At 39.7% G+C, this 16,140-nt stretch overlaps 1 protein-coding gene across 6 annotated transcripts in view; it reads left to right on the forward strand.

Moving 5' to 3' along the window:
- Hs3st-a (Heparan sulfate 3-O sulfotransferase-A) overlaps positions 1–13,261 on the forward strand; it is a 151,728-nt gene extending 138,467 nt beyond the window's left edge. For 4 of the 6 annotated variants that reach the window (XM_072000236.1, XM_072000237.1, XM_072000238.1 and 1 more), the window contains one exon: positions 1,942–13,261. In XM_072000236.1, coding sequence (XP_071856337.1) covers positions 1,942–2,529 — 588 coding nt within the window. In that variant the 3' untranslated portion in view covers positions 2,530–13,261. The remainder of the gene's footprint in view (positions 1–1,941) is intronic. The other 2 variants (XR_011799463.1, XR_011799464.1) reach the window with 2 other exon arrangements.
- Positions 13,262–16,140: the final 2,879 nt, after the last annotated feature.

The following is a 16,140-nucleotide window of genomic DNA, read 5'->3' on the forward strand; positions in this document are numbered from 1 at the left end:
GATTTTGTCATTACCACTTAATAACAAAATCCGCGATCACTTAGTTGCCATCCCAATAAACCCGCGGTCCGATCGTGCGACGCATGATTCCGAATCGTACGGTTCGTCTCGCGTCAACCATTTGCGGTCGATGTGTTTCTGCGATGACGATTACCAATTGGAAGAAGCAATAAGTATTTATAGCTTGAAAAGGAATTTTAAATCGTTACAACGACGTTCGACTTTGAAGAGAAACTTTAAACGCCGTCACTGTGGCAACATTCGACCGCAAAAGGCTATTTATTTGGACACGGCGTTATCTCTGCGCTTGTTGCTTTGCTTTGCTTTGCTTTGCGTATTTGGACGATTTAAATATCGCGTTGCTTGTTCTAAGAGAATACCAACCATTCGTCGTAGCTTAAAGATAGGTAAACAATTTCTTCCTAATGATAACGTTTAATTAATGTCGATAGCTTTTTCGCCAGCTCAAAAGACACGTAATAATAGAGTAGTCGGTAAGTTTGTAAATCGAAAGTTACGTATTGGGTCGCTTCACGGTTCGTTCGGCCGATTCAATCAGCCGAAATTAATTTGGCGAGCAACGTTCGCGATAGAATCATACGATGCCAAGGTTAACTCGTTCCTTACAAGCTCGAAGAGGAAATAAATCCACGCGATTCGATTCGCCAACGTTACACGATGCTGTTGCTTGATACCGTAATTTAAATCCACCATATTTCCTTCGCAAACTATACGTTCAAATTGAACGTTCCAAGGCGAGAAGCGAAACGTACAGGATGTTTCTACCGAGGAAAAGGAAGAAATAAGGAAACGTGTTAGAACTTTTTCATCTTCTTTTGTACGAAACGTTGTTTTTGATGAATAAAAATTAAATATCTCCGAGCTAATTAGGATAAGATAATTTTTGCACGAGATAGAAATATTGGATAAAGTAAGAGGAATTCTATTAGAACAATTCGCTGGTGCGATAACGCGGATCCAATTTTCAAAAATTAGACTAAAGCCAGTTTTTATGAAGTAATTTCTGTTGGAACAACCATTTTCTAAAATGCCTAATAAAAACGTTATACTGGATATAATCGCAGTTAATGCCACGGTCTACGAACACATTTTTGCTTTTAGCGTTACTGCTAAATAACATGCAACTCGCATTCGTGTATAGTTTCCAAACGTAAACAGCGTGGCACCACGAAATTCTGGATATCACGATGAATATCATTACACGAAATGCGCTTGACACTATGCGTGGATGCGTTGTTGGTCGTAATCAACCGTAATATTATCATACGTGATTATCCTTTCGATAAAATGCATTTTATATATAATTCAATTCAACGAATTCAACGAAACGAGGTGCAAATTGTAGAATCGAAAAGACGATTTTCATCTGATGATGGCTTTCAAAAGCCATACTGATCAACTCCACGTTTTAATAATTTCTCAATTTCGTTAAATAAGTACGCGATTAATATTCTAAAGGAACAAACGATGTTTGCTTTCGTAAGTTCGTTCGCCGCAAAAAGACTAAAAAAATTCTAAGGTGAATTTAAAAAGCTTCTCTTTATTTCTCGAGTTACAAAGTTGATCGATGTAACTTCTGACCGTAAATCGTAAATCGACAATTTTAAAGCAGTCCCTGTACCCTCGCACGTGTTAAATTCGTGTATCATACAACCTACAAACGCAAATTATTATACACACCTACGTATCAAGGCAATTACAGGTAATCGTTGAACGACGATCACTGTTCTAAAACCTGCGATACTATGTCTGCTATAAACTCCAATATATTAAACGTAGGTAAACGATAATACACGAAACACGCGTGTGATAACTTTCTCTAAAATTTCGCAACGCGATTGTTGCTCCGAAGCGTCGCATGATCTTCTTATTTTCTCGCGCTTAACGATAATTCCTCATGTTTCCGATTTCTCGTCGCAGGTACCTGAAAGAATCCGCGCGATGAACGCGAGCGTGAAGCTGCTGCTGATAGTGCGAGAACCAGTGACCAGAGCGATATCCGACTACACTCAGCTGCGGACGCACGCCGCGACCGCTTCGACCCTGACGAATGGAACACCACGAAGCATCCAGCAACAGCAGGCGGCTCGTAGCTTCGAGGAACTGGTGATACGACCGGACGGTAGCATCAACGAGTCGTACAGGCCAGTAGCGATTTCCCTGTACCACACGTACATGCATAGGTGGCTGGAGGTGTTCTCCAGGGAGCAGATCCTCATAGTGAACGGTGACCAATTGATCGAGGACCCGGTGCCTCAGTTGCGCAGGATCGAGAATTTCCTCGGATTGGAGCCACGGATCGGCAGGCACAATTTCTACTTCAACCACACGAAAGGCTTCTACTGTCTGCGCAATGAGACGTCGGAGAAATGTCTGAAGGAGAGCAAAGGCAGACGACATCCACGCGTTAGTCCCGTGGTGGTCACTAAGCTAAGGAGGTTCTTCAACGAACACAATCAACGATTCTACGAGCTCGTAGGGGAAGATCTCGGCTGGCCTGAGGAATAGCCGTCGTAGAGAAGCGGTTCGATCGCTGTGTCATAGATGCGGGTAGCCACGCGAGAAAGTCCAAAGTTCGCGAAGAAGCTGCTTTATTTTTTCTAAACGTCGAAGTATGGCGCAGCTGGTACTGACGCGGTACAATTCTTTTTTTTTTTCTTCTAGTTTGCGTCGATCGAATTTTAAGAATGGATATCACGAAGATCCCTCGATATGGAACGAAATCTGGACGCGGAACGATTGTCCGCAAACGGAATGAAGGAGCGGATCAGCTACAGAGAATAGGTTCGTTCCGCGGGAACTCGGCTGGTCCGAGAGAACTTCTTAACAAAGCGAACGCGAGCGAGGTTTCTGCGCTTGACGCGGTTAAAGGAATCTTGTAATTGCTACGGAATACCTCGAAAATCTTGATCCACGGGGATTACGCGAGGAAGTTGGTCGAAATTAGCGGAAACATCGTCCAGGGAACCGAGGGCAAATTAAGCAACGCCAGCCCTGTGAAAGAAGACAACAGCGCGGAATTGAACGGCGAATCAAGCGAACATTTCGTGCCACAAAGGACGAAGGCATCTTCGTGATTCGAATTCATTAATGAGAATATTCGAGCTTTTGAACACTAATTAGGATCGCCTTTGGTTCGAGAAATTACGCAACAAAGTTACCTGCAAGTGCATCGTTGCCGTCTGATATTACTTCGTTGGATATTTGAAAATTCTTCGGGAGCAGCAGTTTCGCCTGGCGCTTCTCGTCGCGGGAAGAATCGAGGCTGATCAGGATAAGTACCTTTTATATTTCATGATTAGCCGTAACATCGAAAACGGGTAACGCGTCGATGGTTAAATATAATTCAACGATTTAGGAACTGTCGATGTGCTCGAATTCCAAAGATCGGTAATCGTAGGAAAATCGAATAGAAATCTTTCATTTCGTACGGACGGTGATACAAAAATTCTAATTACTCCGGAATATTATTAAAAGAAAAAAGTACCTACGAAACGCGTTTCTCGTTCGTCAAAGATTTAATACTCGATTATCGTCTTGTTAACAGCGCGAGATATAATAAAACCTTTGGTAGGGAAGAAAGGAGAGAGTGCGATTCGTTTTCTGAAAAAAGTGCAACATTTCTGTTGCCGTCTCTTCGAAGAGGAGGCCCGAGCACGCGAACTCGAGTGAACATCGAAGAGCCCGTGGCAATGAGTCAAGCCATTAAATCGAGTGCATGCAATTTAATGGATATATGCTCCGGCCAGGACTCTTCATTATTATCGGAGATCCTGAGCCCCTCTCGTGTTCGCGTTTCAGCCGTTCGTCCTTGCGTGCTAATTGCTTCGAGTTGTCGCTTCGTAGCGCCGACGAGACCGATTTCTACATCTCGATCGATGCTCCGTCGTAAAACAAGTTTCATTCTCGTACAGTGTCGCGGTTAACACGTCGTTGACACAATAGAAATATCGATTAGGAAAATACGAAAATACAAGCAAATTACGAACAGCTTTCGGATCACGAAGTAGATATAAAAAATCGAGTCTATCTCAGGGAATCAGCTAATTATTCGAACTGCGTCGTATGTTCCCGACAATAGCCACCACTCACCGAAAACAGAAATATCCGTAATTTCCATCGAACAAGATAAAAGGATTCGTTCAGCGAGAAATACTTACGATCGTTCAACGATACTTAACGCACATACAGTTTAATTCACCAACGATAAACGAACATGCAACGCAGTCTGAAACTTCATATTTATTTTCATGATATAAAATATCCGAACTCTTCGCGCTACACCGTGCGAATTTGCTTAACGCGTCTATCGACAAATTATATTTATTACGAAACAATTTATTATAAAAGAAATATAAACGAGATACAAAACGTAGTTATAGGGGCGCGTAACTTGGAGATATGGAACGTTAGAGACATTTAAAAGAAGCTTGTAGAAAAATGACTCGCGCCAAGTCAGTTTAACAAAGCGTGATCCGATAGGCATCCGATTAACTCGACGGCCGAAGATGATCGGCAGGCGTGGAATTGATTAAACGTTCGTCGTGGAAAGGGTAACGAGATGATCGAGGCGGACGAAGAAAATTAGCCAGGCAGCGCGTGCAAAATCGATCGGGTAACGTCTGGCCGTGTGAAAGCTGGGCAAATCGTCGGCAGAAATATCAGGGGTTGAATAGCGTGGAACATCGGGCAGCGATCCTCGATATCAGTCACGGCCACGTGTATCCCAGAGGAGCGGCCTATCGCAACCGAAACGTGGAAGAGTAGACTCCGGATGGGTCGTTACTCAGAGGTGCTGGATATCTGTCCGTCGATTCTCGGTGGCGAACGAACGAATTCGAGCACATTGTACCTAGTGGCGCGGCTCTGCTCGACTCGGCTCGGCTTGGCGCGCCCGTCTATTTGGGTCGATCGATCTCCGGTAAGAGAGCAGAATGATCCATCGATGCTGTTACCCGTTCCTCCGCGTGGCTGCGCGCAAGACCGCACGTCTTGTTCCATCGTACATTCACCTGCATACACTCGCACACATATGTATCGTACACGTACACGTACAGGAAAAGGGAACTCGCGCGCGCGTACACACACACACACACACATACGTACGTAGGTACGTGTTTACGTGTATAGGTAACTAGAGACAACGGAGACGGACAGACGAACGGGACGGACAGACACTGTTCACAGAAAGTAACGCCGGCCAAAATAAAATAGAGGCGAGAGTCCGATGGAACGATCGGTTTCAGGAGGATGAGCTTCCTGAAGCTTCAGCGACTCGTTTCGCGGGCCCCGTCGCCATGGATCACATTGGTCCGTGAGTTTACATATCATATAGGGTTAACTAGTTGATATTACAGAAGATTTAATATTTTTATAATCCACATTGGAAGTTGTTATATCGAGTCGTTAAGCTTATTGTGTACAGAAGGAGAGCCACCCGTCTGCGTAGGAACAATGGGATTTTAGAGAAGAAAGAGAGCTCTCTGTGATCTTGGGTTTCGTCGCTCCGTCTAATCTGTTAATCGATCGCGTTCGTTTCATGTATCGCGAGGGAGGATATCGTAGTTTTCTTTCGCCGCACGTGGTGCACGACTCGCCGAATGAATTAGGAGGATGAAAGGAGGATCGTTTGGCGAGCAACGCCGAGCCGTTCTGCTTCGGCAGCCAGAAAGGCTTCAACAGGAGGAGGAGTTGGTTAAAGCTGTAATTTTTTATACGTGTTACTATTATACCGTGAAATGTTGGCGAATTTCATTCGTACCGCGATGCAACCATATCATTTTTATTACTATTTGACGTAGTAAGGTACATTACGTCGGAATAAACAAAAGTTAAACATATCATTAGAATTAAGAAATAATTGGTAATTACTAATCGTCGATGTTCGAATTAGATATTGATTGCGATGTTTAAACCGGTTATTTAAGAAGTTTCGATAAGAAGGAGTAAATAGAATATTCTTAAAATCGTAGATCGAAGTTGTCTATGAGGAATTATTATCGCACGTAATTCAATACCAGCGATTCTTGATCATTGTCGTCGTAAGCTGCGACGAAATAAAATTTCGAACGATTCAACATTGACACGAACTTGCGAAGCAAGCTTTCACGTTCATTCGTATCACATTTTATTAATTGCATAAGTTAAAGGGTAGTTAATTTGACTAAAAGCTCGAAGCTCGATATGAAATCACAGAGGGAATTAAAATTTGCAAATTGATCGACATTTTCGTTGCTTCTACTTTTTCGAGTACCTACTCTTTACTTTAATACACGCACACATATATTTGATTCGTATAAAAACTAGGACGTAAGCGCGAAACGAATACATATCAGAAAATTGTGATAAGGAGACGTATATATAAATTTTTATAAGGTATATGTTTAGGCGATTTATTAAAATAATCGTGGAATTAAAAGATGGAAAAAATTATCGTTAATTGAAGAAAGAATAGCGTGACAAAGTTTCATATCCCGTATTTTTCGAAGAGACACGACAAATTTAGTATATTTTTAACGTTCACCGAATTAAATAATAGTCGTTAAATCACTTTGATTTGTAGATACGAAACGATATTATTCTATAAACAATGATTCAAATATTGATACTTTTTAGTATATTTGTAACGTTCACTGAATTAAATAGTAAACGTTAAATCATTTTGATTTATGGATACCGAAATATATTACCCGGTGAACAATGATTCAAATATTGATACTCGAATTTAATAACGCGATATATACGCTTTACACTTAGACTGGCTGTTTTATTCCTCTCATTATACAATGGTACCAAAAATCTCTCCATATTGTTTATCCGATCTTTTTTACGCTTCCTTGCGCGTAGAATATTAAAGCAAAATTAAAAGATCCAAAGGAGACGATCCTAAATTTTGTTTAAAATATGCAGAAGATACGAAAAGAAGTGAGTTCTTCGTCTTAAGCCATATAATTATGAAGAATTTTTCAGGGCTTAACAAATAAAAGAGAATTCATCCTGGGAGTTTACCTCTTGCGAATCCTTATTTTAAAATCTAAATACGATCGATCCAACGATCGATCCGAGTCATCGTATCGTTAGTACGTGACGTCTTGGAAGAAAAATCCTGAAGGAATCTAAGAAGTGCGTGTCACGGTTGACCTAAAATCGACCTAAAGCTAAACGAAATCCTACAGATAGCCTGTTGATGTTCGTATTCGTCGTAATAAAGCTTGTATCGCACACCCTATGTAAACCTATTCCAATATCCAAGGTTCCAGATTGAAGCAAGGATATCAACAGCAGAGAAAAAGAGAAAAAGGAGCAGAGAAATAGGAAGGGCCTCCTATATATCACGTGAAGATAAAAGTTCGCGATAAAATTGACCATTTGTTTCTGAAGAAAAAAGAAGAGAGAACCCGGCGCGAAGATTCCATCGATCGCTCCTGGGGACCCGTGACGCCTCGATGAACGAACCTGGAATGCGTATAATAGTCAGAGAAAATTGCTCGGAAATCTTTCAATACGTTCTCTTCCGTGCTACGTCGTCCACTGGCCATTTGTACCGAATTCGCGACAAAAATAGAGGTCCCGTTATACTTCGAATTGGATTTTTCGACAGCGAGGAACAAGATTTTTCTGGACGCTGTGCAATTTTATAAATTTGAGATTTATAACCCTTGACAAAAAGTACTTATATACGACTAGCCTTTTTGGGACATCCTGTGTATATGTAGTTTTATTTAAAAAAAAAAAAAAAACCGGTAGTATTTATAGTGGAAGTAATCGTTTTGTTCGATCAGAAACGTATCGTACAAACGTATTTCGATATAAATTTTGCCCTTTTTTTTTTTTTTTTTGCCTTTGCAAAGTACGTTATATACCGAAAAATTTGCAGGAAATTTGCAATTTAAATCGAAAACACTTTTCGCGGTGTCGTTCATTAAATCGCGTATCTTTTTCGGGCCGGTGCACCGCGGTATCGCGAAATTACACGGAGAAACGAAAACTCGTTTCCATTGAGTGAGCGAGCAAGGAAAGTTAACTGGGAAACCTTGGAAAATCCACCGTTCGTCTCCGTTTCCAACGAACGCCGTAAAAGTCCCGTTATAAGAAGCTGCTAGTAAAAAAAAATGTCCGCTAACAAAAATATACGAGATCGTTTCAAAAGATAGCTTGTTAAGAAATAAATTGATCTATTCGCGTATAGATATCCGCTGTTTTCATAGATAGATATCCGCTTTTCTCTCATTGTAAGAAGCAAGTTCCACGTAAAAATATCAATGATATTCGTGCAACGTATCGTTTCTGTAACATATGTAAATGACAGGAGTGTTCTTTGATATTTCAATTACCGTACCCATAGTGCAGTTTTGAGTGATACGAAGAACGATAGTGATCGAACGATACGATAGTTATGTAGACAAGGGTATCAGAAATCGCGAATGCTTTGCACGCTTCAAGTGTGACACTCGATATCGGAAAGCGTACTTTTCCTTCGGGAACAGGAACAGGAGAAGTGTCAAGGAATTCGGTCAATCGCGAATAAACTTGTCACGGAAAGCTTGGGTGTTTGATCAAGGTTTTATCCTACGAGTATCTTTGAAGCCTCCAGAAATATCACGATAATCGACGAAAAATTCTCCGTTCTTGACCTTCTGACCTCCTTTAAACCTGAAATTTTAATAAAAGGCACAGGGTGGAAGAGAAGCGAAGAAAAAAAGTGGTATCGGATATTGTTATTGCTCTTTTTTTTTTTTTTTTTTTTTTTTTTGTTACTCGCCTCTATCATAATCGATTCGTTGTATTCCTCGTCGCATTTCGTTCTAGTCTATATCTCTGTACTATGGATAACAGGTTTATTTTTTCTAACAAACAATTCATCTAAAAAAATATTTCGTCCTGAGCCTCCACGATTTTTTATAAAATACAGTGTTTTCTATTAAATATATTAAATTTAATATCGTATCGTATTTGTTATCTCTTTATTTATTTTTATTTACTCAGTGCACTGTCCGTACACTACGTGTGTTTGTATCTACCGTCTCGTCGCACTTTGACCAATACATATATGAAACATACAAATATTCCTAACTTACAAATTAGAACCATTTCAACCAATACAAATTAAATATATCTTACCTATATAAATTAAACTTAACTCTATTCTTTCCTTTTCTATTTTACATTTACGTCCTCTTCGTTACTAGCCTTTGTACCAACCACTGCCTCTAATTTCGCCATCGAACTTTTCATATCTTCCGCTAATCTCACACTGTCTGTTGCTGCAAATTTTCGATTTTCCTTTCCAACTTCAGTTTGGCGCCCAGCTTATTTACCCAACCCCTGAGGTCTTCCGATAGCTTTCCTCTCAAACACTACGTAGCTCCATACATGCATCATACTCTCTCTCTCTTTCTCCCTCTCCTTTTACTCTCCTTTTACTCCTATTCCTTTCGTATTCCTTACATTCTCACATTTTAATCGTGCCCACTGATCCTTGTCCTTACCTTCGATATTCTTCTTCACCCAATAGACTGCCATACCCAGCTCCTCTTCCCTGGACCTGTAAGTATCGCGATAACTTGACCTGTCTATCCTGCTGCAACGTTCATGTATATCTTACTGCACCTTGCTTCCTATTGCATTTTTCAGTTTCTGCTCTACCCTGCTGGTGTATTGTATTTGTTAGACGCAGCTTTATTCTAGACAACACTTTGGTTTGGATACAAAAATAACACAGGATTCCTGGTGAATCTCTCAGATAGCAATTTCTTATAAAGGTACGCGCGCGACACCGTGGCAGATACAAAACGGAAGTGGTGCAACTTGAAGAGAAAAATGGAAGTAAAGAAAAAAAAAAAGAAGAAAGAAAAGAAAGGAGAAGAAATTTATTGCCTGCGTGCAAGTTCGGCATAGACGGTGAATTCGAACGTGGTTTTTCACCATATCGTATCGTATTGTGATTTACGCCTGTTACGATCTTTCTTGACTCATGCGCGCGTTTCATACATTTAGCCTCTACCTTAATTTATTCCTATATTCTTGCCGGTCGTAATGGTTCGTAATAGTCGTAACAGTTGCGTGCGCGAGGCTGCCATTAATCCTGATTATTCTCGATCGCTTCACGGGTCACGCTTGCGCGATCAATTCTTACATTTTGTAATTCTCCCTTGTAGCATATTTTGTCAAACAACCATCGACGTATAAATACTGACTTTCGCGTGCGTCTGTCGCCATAGTATACAAATTTTCTTATTTCTTCTTTGTTTTCCGCCAGAGCAAGCTAGTTATTCTTTCGTACGACGATTTTCCTAGCGATGCGCTACGTGTAACTTGCCATTCCTTGTCCGACGAGGAAGATGTATCACGTGCATATTATATACTAGCCTAATTAATACTTAATTAGAACGTATATAGAGGAAAATAAGACAAGTGGTGATGAACCAATATTGTATTGCAACCGGACCAGTACCTTCGTCCTAAATCTTAATTTACCATCTATCTAAATGTAGTTATATCTTAATTTGACTATACAGATTATTGTATATCTTCCCGTTCGTCTTATTTCATTGTTCCAACAGTAAGATTTGCCTGCTAACGCGTTTCTACGTATATTTCAATGATCCTATACGCGAGCGTACGTTTCCTTATTAATGATCCTCTATGTTTGTGTCAGTCTTTGGGTTTTCGTTCCAGTTCTGACTGTTGTTCTCTGGTTTCTCTATTCGTCCAAGCTCCAGAATACTCTCAACTTCCCTGCTTCCCTTTATGAAGTTTGCTAGTTGCCATATTAATTTTTCGCTTTTCGTTGTTACCATTTCTGTTCATTTCTTATTTCCCAAAGTGATTGGTCTGATTTCTATGTATTCTGTGCTGCCGTTGTGTATGCGTTTCCCTATTTCCCGTTTCCTCAATTTCGCACAGTCGACACGACGGGTTCTCCTGTATTTTATACTTAAGTTCGTGTCCTATCGTCGTTGTCCAACTCAGTCTGCCAATTAATTTTACCCACGCAATAGTTTCTATCTGTTCTTATAATAAACAGTGGTTTATTTGAAGTTAAACAGTTCGTCGCTTATCGATGATATATCCTGAATTATTTTGTCGTCGCGGTGTATATGAAATTTGATATTTTAATATATTACATTTCGTTAAAATTGTTTCACGTTAAATAGAAGCTCGATATCGTGTTTATTAAAACGTGTAAATAAAATTGCATTTATTAAAAAGTCTATAACGTCGAAAGTGGAAGCTACCAGCAAAATAAAATAAGTGAAATAATACAGTTCAATTTCAGTTTCTAAATGTACACGTTAACTTGGCATTCGTATACACTGATATGTTGTAGGTATATAAATTTCCACTTGAAAAATTAATATTGGTCTACAACACGACGCAACATTTTATCGAAAAAACAATTTCAAATTTCCTGGAAAATTCTACTCGTCGCACTCGCGCTCGATATACAATTTTTTAAAACGTACAAAGATTCTTCCTTGAAGGTTTAACGTTTCATTAAAAATACGCTGCTATTTCATAATTTATTGGAAAACAGCGAAGTTTCTGATAATGGATCTTGTCGTTTTCTACCGAATAATCAATTTTTCCTGCCCATCAATATTTGTCATATTTTATGAACTCGTTTCAGGATGAAATACGAATTGAGATCGTACGATTCTTTAAGTTCGACGCGGTCATTAACAAATGCAAAAGCACGCAACTACGGCAAATAAATTAACAGATACGATGAAATAATGATCTATCTTTGGAAATTTACGTATTTATCAAGATCAAATAGCCTACTTCGTCACGTTTCGTTCGAAGTGAAATGTTATTCGATAAAATAATTCATCGATACCGATATGATAATGATGAAATCTCATTTTCAATATATTTCACGTGATTCTGGCCGGTTCTTCCAATTTTACCTAGTAAATAATAAAAGAATAACGTCACGTTTTACAAGTCATGAAAAAATATCAATTTGAATAAAATCAATACAGTTTCTTTCTCGATATCGTCTTGAAAGCTGTGCAAAAAAAAAAAAAAAAAAGAGGAACAGAGCAAACACGGTTAGAAAGCTCACCGTGAAACGAATATTTTTCATCGCGGTTGTTTGTTTTTCAGTGGAACGACTGTTTAATCTGATGCAAAAGCATCGGAACACCGCTATTTACTCGCGATAACATCGTTATAAATATTGTTGGTCAATGGTGAAACATTTCGATCCAGATTCTGCGGCGTAAGAGAGTATTTCATAAATTTCATAAACGTGATATACATACATAAATTCCCAGGATGAAATGAACATAATTTTCCAGCATGTACAAGCGACTTTGAAAAATTGTCAAACTTGTATCGTACTTTGTTGGAAGCAGAGAGGGAAGATAAAGTCCAATGTGCTATCGAATTAGTATTAACAAAATTATTGTAAGAAAATACTACTACGTAAGGGGGCGTCAAAAAATAGCGTAGCATGTACAATTATTCGTTCGCATTCTGATCCACCGAATGCTCTCACTTACTGTATATCTACTTACACAAGTATACAAATCTTGTTACGTTTACCGAGAAACTCGTAAACCAAAGCAGAGCGGTCGCGACAAATACGTTGGCGAGTTCTGTAAAAGCGTAATCTTCTCGTTTAGAAAACACAAAAGTAACGAGCACAACGATCGGTCATCCAAATCCTACGATCCTAAGATCCACGATCGTTTTAGAATTTATGGGTCAAGTCAGAACGATTGCGTATTTTGCACGAGTTCGGCGGATACGCGGAGCAATAAAAAATTGATTAAATCGGCAGGATCGAGTCGACTCAAAGTCCGCGAAATCTCGAACGAGGCTCTAAATTTGGAATATTTCGAGGAAAAGCGGTTTTCAAGTTACGCTCTTCCATAAGCTGAAACGCTTAACGCGGTTCTTGCGTTTAACGTTACATCGCCTTCTAACGAAATATCTGCTATACCAGAGTGTGTTAGAACGATCACTGTAGAACTGTATTACATTGTTAACGTCAGAACTATAATGGAACCATAATACGTATCTAAACGTTGCCTATATAAGTCAGTATAAAATTGTAAGGAAATTAATTCAATGAAATGCATCTAAATAATTGTGTGTCCGGTAAATAGAAGTCAGCATTAATTTTCGCAAAAACATGTTGTATACGTTTTCGGTAATCGTAAAAGGAGAAGAAATAATTATTATTTTATTATAACACGTATGATTCCAGTGTTAATAAACATCCACCAAAATACGTTGTAGAGAGCCCTTATTCGAGGTTTCCATAGAATTATCGAGAAGCGTGCGACAGTATCGGCGTAATTCCCGGCGCGTATTAATTTCGAGGAAAGAAAGAGGGGACAAAAAGGTACAAAACAAGCGTTTCCCTGGCGTAGGCAAAGAGACGCGCCATAAATAATCCGCTTTACAGCGGCGGTGAGTCGTGCATCCGCAGAGGTTAGCGTGAAAAGTGCAGCTTGCATCGGTGCGCCCTGTTATTCCGTGCGATAAATACCTCTCCGTGTTCGGGCAGAAGTTAAATTTCGATCACAGAGTGCTCGATGTCGGGGTCGGATAAACTTTGCAACACCCGAGCTGTATTCGCTACGAATCCGCTCGAAATCCGTTCCGTGGTCTCACGATTCGAAGCGACAACCGCGTCGAACTCCTTCGCCACTGCGATAAGTCGAGGAAACAATCCCCTTCGATCTCCTACCGTTGAATTTCGCGCTTCACGTTACGGGAAATCCTACGTTCTATACGCATCGCGTACGAAATCGTTCACAGGTTTCCTTCGTGAGATTCACCATGGGTCCAACGGTGTATCGAAAAGAATGATTTTTTTCGATGATAATCGAGCCGCTTATCCGCCAAATCGGCTAACTCTGCGAAACAAAGAGTAGGAAAAGTTGGTGAAATTATGTAAGATAAGGATCGATCGAGTGCTGTGGCGCTTTAAAAAGTTCGAGAAAGTTAATGGAGTTAACCGCTTTGGCCTGTGAAAGAGCTCAAATCGCGTACGCAGGTGTACGGAATCTGGAGAACGTTTAATCCGCGGTGTTCTATTTGTACGGGACATTTAAAACTTGATACACTTTATATGGGCTTTATCGTGAACTGTATTTTCTTTTTTTGAAAAATGTTCTTTCCTAAATATATAATAGCTACATACTTTTGGGAAGGGCTTGACTGCGAGGAATATAAGCTGGAATCAAAATTCGATGGAATACAAATTTTAGCGATAAGTTGGTATTAAATTTAAGACAAATGCTGGTTCTTAGGTTGAGAAGTATAAGCATTGAACATATCGCGAGCTTGAAATTCATCATAACGCGTACATATCAAAGTGTGATATAAGCAAATTTTTCTACGGTATAATATATATATTATACGTATATATATACACGTATTTTTTACTACAGTATAATTTTGATGCGAACGATCATTAAAAACTTGAGAATTATACAATTTTTAACGAGATTATTTTACGAATCAAGGTATCGATCGATAACATTCAATAATTTCAGCAATATAAAAAATTAATGATCGAAACGCAACGTAATTTAATATGTAAGAAGTATTTATCTTCCGTGAATGATTCGAAGAAGGTATTAGACCGAAAGAATCAAGAAAATATAAACATCATTGACTCTGTGTAAAATGGTCGACAATTCGTTCAACGAATCGCATTGTATGAGATAGCGAATATTTTTTGACATTTACTTAAATTCTTTTAATACGAAATACATGTAAATCAAAGGATATAACGTAGATAATTTTCGTTATTGGGAAAAATTCAGAGTATAATTATCCGGTTGTTTGCCTACGTTAATTAGTTCTTCTCGTGTATAGTCGTTAGACGAAGGAAGAGATCACCGCCGAATATGTACAAACATAAGCTCGTAGCAAACGTTAGTTCGTCTTAACTGATACGTCTAATCAATACTAATCAAAGCGAAATACAAACCTTGATCTTTGCAAACTAGTCTTCGCAGGCAGTGGGTAAGCAGCTTTGAGCAAGAATCAACTGAGTTTGTCTAAGCAATAATTTTGACGAAGTCTCGTATATGTATCTGCATATACGTCGTACGATCACAGGCAAGTAATTATAGAAGTCGTGAGCGTTACAACTTAATCAGATGATGTTTCTTGCGAATGATTTCTACGAAGAGAAAGATGGATCGTTGGAAATTTGTCGCTGATACTGGGGCGATATATTTTCCAACACGATCGATAAATAATTTCCAAGTATAATAGATCGTTAATATTTATTTTCGCGTAAGTTTTATTACGATTTTTCAGAATTCCAAAGTTTTAATTAAATTTTGGGAAAGTTCGAAAGCAGCGCTTTGGTTCGCGACAACTCTGAATTAGTAAAACATTCGATTACAGCTGCTATCTTTTTCAACTTCCCTCTATAACAGGAAGCATCTGCTTATCGTGCAAATTAATCTTGTACCGTTCCGATATCTGATTTGTCATAATCGACCGAGATAGGCGAAACACCTGAAACTTTGCATCGAATGGCTGTCTCCCTCGTTGTTTGTCTTATCTCGAGCGACGAGATAGAAGACGAGCGAAGTTGAAAACAAGACGGCCAAGAGTTTTCTCGAAAACATTCGCCAAACATTGTGCAAAAACAGAGATCAAACGCATTGGAGATAAAAACGAGAGAGTCGTCGGCGAAGTAGCCCGGCAAAAGAAACGTCATAGTTCTTTCCAGCCAGTTCGTTTCAAACGTGAAATGTCCGCTGTAAAAATGCGTCGCGGCCGTCAGGCAACGGCAAAGTTGGCCCTGACACGATGTACCCGCGTGCTACGTCGAGTTAGCTAGCGACGCAAGTGAATTATATCTTGTTACAAACCGGAAGGGCCAACTCCTGTAGACGTCGCTCGCGCGAATAAATTGTATCTCTCGCGGCGAAGTGGCCGACGACGACGCAAGGAGACCCATCCCGCGGAAAGATTAGAAACCGTGAGGCGAGCTGGCCCCGAGGAAAAAAAGGAAACGAACGTTACTTTGTAGAGGAGCACCGTACAACCTGCTGAATTAATTCGGTGCACTAAAGACCCCGTGTCCCTTTTGCAGCGACGCAAACGTCGTCCAACCTTTTTCATCCCTGTGTTTCACGT

The sequence above is a fragment of the Bombus fervidus genome, chromosome 3 (genome assembly GCF_041682495.2).
Source record: "Bombus fervidus isolate BK054 chromosome 3, iyBomFerv1, whole genome shotgun sequence".
Classification (NCBI taxonomy): Eukaryota; Metazoa; Arthropoda; class Insecta; order Hymenoptera; family Apidae; genus Bombus; species Bombus fervidus.